The sequence below is a fragment of the Cricetulus griseus genome, chromosome 3 (assembly GCF_003668045.3).
Source record: "Cricetulus griseus strain 17A/GY chromosome 3, alternate assembly CriGri-PICRH-1.0, whole genome shotgun sequence".
NCBI classification, from domain to species: domain Eukaryota; kingdom Metazoa; phylum Chordata; class Mammalia; order Rodentia; family Cricetidae; genus Cricetulus; species Cricetulus griseus.
Genome location: NC_048596.1, coordinates 96239185 through 96243831, shown reverse-complemented (window position 1 = coordinate 96243831; position 4647 = coordinate 96239185). Strand labels below are relative to the sequence as shown.

The window sequence follows — 4647 nt, the reverse complement described above, 5'->3', positions numbered from 1 at the left end:
GCTCAAATTTTGTGACCAGTCTCAGCAGAGAACCTGGAACATTCATTTGGACACTCTGTTTTCTTAACTGAAATTCATAATTTAATTGAATGGATGTGAAAAGTACAGTGAAATATTCAGACCATGTTTTTCCTTCACCAATTTTAGAGATTCTATTCTTTTAATTGTGTGTGTGTTTATCAGAGTTCAGTGTATACAGAGGCTCCAGATAAAGATATTAGATCCATTAAAACTGGATTACAGGTGATTGAGAGCTGCTTGAAATGGATGCTTGAAACAGAAGGCCAGCAGCAGAATCATCTATCCAGCATCACCACCACCACCCATTTAAAATATGAAGTAGAGGGCAAACAGTAATCAGGATACACTGTATAATTTTCAATAAAAGGGAGAAAGGAAGAAGATAAAATTGATTTTCCATTAATATTTAGACACACTGCACTTCCAAAACTCTATGATCAAGCAACATGGATAAATATGATAAAAGTTTCTCTGATACAGTCTCTTGTTTTGGTGTATTATAGAGGATGCTGTCTAGTATTCCACATCTGTAATCCACAGTGGAGGTGATGTCTTTGGTCTATGCTGTACTTTGGCATAATAATCAAAGAACTATGGTTTCACACAACACTACTCTATTTCACCCTTATGCATTCCTCCTCCTGGGAATCCCTGGATTGGAACACATGCACTGTTGGATTGGTTTTCCTTTCTTTGCTGTGTTCCTAACAGCTGTACTTGGGAATATAACCATCCTTTATGTGATTCAGATAGAACAGGGTCTTCACCAGCCCATGTTCTACTTCCTGGCCATGCTGTCATCTATTGACCTGGGACTGTCCACATCCACTATCCCCAAGATGCTTGGAATCTTTTGGCTAAACCTGAGAGAAATATTATTTGAGGGATGTCTCATCCAGATGTTCTTCATCCACCTGTGCACTGGTATGGAGTCAGCTGTGCTTGTAGCCATGGCCTATGATCGCTATGTTGCCATCTGTAACCCTCTTCGCTATACATTGGTGCTGACCAATAAGGTAGTATTCATCATTGCTTGGATCATCTTCCTAAGACCATTGGTTTTTGCCATACCCTTTGTTTTACTCATCTTACGGTTACCATTTTGTGGGCACCAAATCATCCCACACACATACTGTGAACACATGGGAATTGCCCGGCTGTCCTGTGCCAGCATCAAGGTCAACATCATCTATGGCTTGTGTGCAATCTCTATCCTGGTATTTGACATTATAGCCATTGTCATTTCCTATGTCCAGATCCTTCGTGCTGTGTTTCGACTATCATCTCAAGAAGCTCGTCTCAAGGCACTCAGCACCTGTGGATCTCATGTGTGTGTCATGTTGACCTTCTATACTCCTGCCTTCTTTTCATTTATGACTCATAGGTTTGGACGGAATATACCACGCTACATCCACATACTTCTGGCCAATTTCTATGTAGTCATTCCACCTGCTCTCAACCCTGTAATCTATGGTGTAAGAACAAAACAGATTAGGGAACAGGTACTGAAAATATTTTCCAAGAAATGAAACAACTCTTATATTCACAAAAAAAACAGATGCAGAAAAGATAGGCCAGTGATATTCAATGTTCAAATTAGAAGGCAACATTAGTAAGTTATGTACATCTATATAGGGAATGGTATGACAGTATTGACATATTGTCCTCCTAGGCAATAGGAGGACACCTTTTCTAACCTAGGTGTTTAGAATTAGGTCCGTGTTATATGTGTTAGAAAACATTTTTTTTTCAAAAAAACTTTTCCTATTTGGAAAACAGTTGTTATTCTTCATCTTGAATCAAATAATCATTTTGTGTTTCTTCCATTTGGCCTGAGCACACTAGCCATGTGCACCTCAAAAATAAAGTGATGTGTGAAAGTTCACAAACAAGGAAATAAAAATAAATGACCAAAAGCCTTTTATATCATATTATTAAAGCCTAATGGAAGGTCATCCCTGTTAAGACTGACCTCAAAATTATGCAGTCAGAGTACCTGCTATAAATGGGCCTTGACTGTTGTATGTTTAAATTTGCTTAGCTAATACCAGTGATGTGAATCTGATGTGTTGACAGTTTCAGTTATGTGAGAATTTCCATCCTGAAAAAAATTATAAACCATTACAGGTTCTGATCAATGTGCTGCAGTTCTTTTTCTTTTCAATGTTTTCAAACAAGCATTATTTACCTGCTGTAAAAAATATAGTCAAATTTATTGTCAACAACTCAGAAATAATGTATTCTTTTGAAAGGTTTTCTCTGTAAGGTTTATTATGTTTCAACCGTGATGAATGTCACTGGTACAGAATGTTGGAAGTCCCAGCAATGGCAAATCTCCCACTGTCTATGTTTGGTTTTGTTTGATAGCTTCGTTGAAGTGAGCTCTGTGTAATATCAACCAGTGTTATCTATATTTTTGTATTGTGATTGAAATTATGTGAGTAAAATATGTGATAGAAAACAACCTTGTGATATTCTTATAAAATGTAACTTTCCAGTAGTAATTTTCTCTCAGAACCTGCATTAATTTGTAAACCACAAAGTCCGGTTTGTCATTTTGTGATGCATTTTTCTTCCAGATACACTTTTTAAAAACCATTCTACAACATGCCTATTCTATAGAATGAACTTCATTGAAGAAACCTTATGTGGTGTTATTATGGTAGATAACACGATATTACAAACTGTTAGAGAGAATTTGTATTAATACACATTGCACTTAGACTAGATATTTTCTGGAAAATCAACCAACAGTTATACTGTGAATCTTTTAGGACTTTATTGAGTGATGAAAGTATGTCATCCCTTACCTATGTTTTATTCAGTTTATGAAATAACCTTGACCTTTCATTGCTTTATTTGCAATTTTGGTTGGACAAGAGACATTCTAGTGAATGATTTCCAGGATGATTAGCATGGTTTTAGTAAGTTTGATAGATATATAAGTGTAGCTATCTAGATGAGCCATTGACTATTAGTCTTCTACATACAGGTTTGGTTTCTTTAATAAGTATTTCAGCATACAGTATATCCATTACTTCTTGCTATGAATGCTTACTTTTACTAGATTACAGATTTGTAGTATTGTTGCTTTATCTTTGTGTAGTATATGGGCTGGATCAGAGGGTCCCTTTAACTGTCTACTCTACTTTAGTCTTCTTCAGATTTAGTCTTTCCCTTGTTCCTATGACAAAGATGAACTCAGGCCCCATGTTTCTAAGTCTTCCCAAGCACATCAACTACCCCACCCTATATGCCTATTGTTGAAATATGAAAGACATTATTATTTATTTGCTGGTTCAGGCAAGTCTTAAGCAGATGCATGGACTTGGCCACTTGCTAAGAATACAGAGATTTGAATAAAACATCCTTCCATATACTCCCTGATAATGACACTTTCTAAGAAGTGATGGATTCCTTCATACTATATGAAACAAAATTTCTAGGGCAAAATGGAAAAATAGGAAATTTTAGGGATGTTTTAGATTCTCAGTGTCTCTTGATAAAAATTTAAGCTTCCATGGCATTTTTCATTAGTAAGAAAGATTGTGTTTTAAATGCAAATCTATTTTGTTTTCCTTTATTTACACACTTTAAAATTTATATAAGAGTAGAAATGTGTATTAGAGAATGGATGGTTATAGGGCATGAAAGTGATAGTTGTAAACTATGGTAGCCATATCTGTGGGAAGTGTGTTTCTAAGAACTCCAGGGAGATTTGACTGTAGATAAAATTAGTGTTGGAGTATGAGAAAATTATGATATTAAGCTATAAAGACTTACCTTGTTTGTCTACTCATTGGCCAATATGGTAAACAACTGTATTGGAAATTTCCATTTAGTATTTGTAAACAATATTTGATATAAAGTTGCATGAGTTATCTGATCAGAAAATGCATATGTAAAAATTTAGAAAGAGTAAATAATTGGGTATTCTTCCCAGTGCTCGGGAGGCAGAGGCAGGTGGATCTCTGTGAGTTCGAGTCCAGCCTGGTTTCCAGAGCAAGTGCCAGGATAGGCTCCAAAGCTACACAGAGAAACCCTGTCTCAAAAAACCAAGAAAAATAATAAAAATTGGGTATTCTTCTCATGCTTTTATTTTGAGAGAAGACTTTGGCTTACATTTTCATCTAGTTACTATGAAATGTATCTGTATCTCAACCCATTTAATTAATTGAATTTTGAAGCAATTAATATAGAAAACTTAAAAATAATGGATATCCACATGCATTCCTAATGTATTGTTGTCTTTTCTGTAGTGAATGCACACAGCCTGTGGGCAGTCTTTTTTATTACTCTTATTGTTTCATCATAATCCTGGTGAGATTTACCCATGGAAAACAATTAACACTAGAGAAAACCAAAGATACAACAGCAGTCAGAAAGAGTGTAACCCACATTCATGAAAATGTGTCCAGAAACAGTCACTGTAAAACTATAACCTAATCCTGAGATTATGATCATGACTTCAAAAACATAAGAGAATATGATAACTGGAAATCTAAAGTGGCACATCTGAAAGATCATCATTCAAAATGAGGATAATAACAAAAAAGTAGAAAGGTATATATTGCCATTAAACAAATGTTGAAACTTTTACTTGTGTACTGTAGCAAACAAGAAGCT

General features: G+C 35.3%; 1 protein-coding gene across 1 annotated transcript; it reads left to right on the top strand.

Annotated features, from left to right (window-relative positions):
* Window positions 1–614: 614 nt before the first annotated feature.
* Window positions 615–1550, top strand: LOC100761799 (olfactory receptor 52E1). Its single transcript, XM_027407991.1, has one exon. The coding sequence runs from the start codon at window positions 615–617 to the stop codon at window positions 1548–1550; it is 936 nt and encodes a 311-aa protein (XP_027263792.1).
* Window positions 1551–4647: the final 3097 nt, after the last annotated feature.

Excerpts from the sequence above, each read along its gene's own strand:
- LOC100761799 (XM_027407991.1), top strand. The coding sequence starts at position 615 with ATGGTTTCACACAACACTACTCTATTTCACCCTTATGCATTCCTCCTC.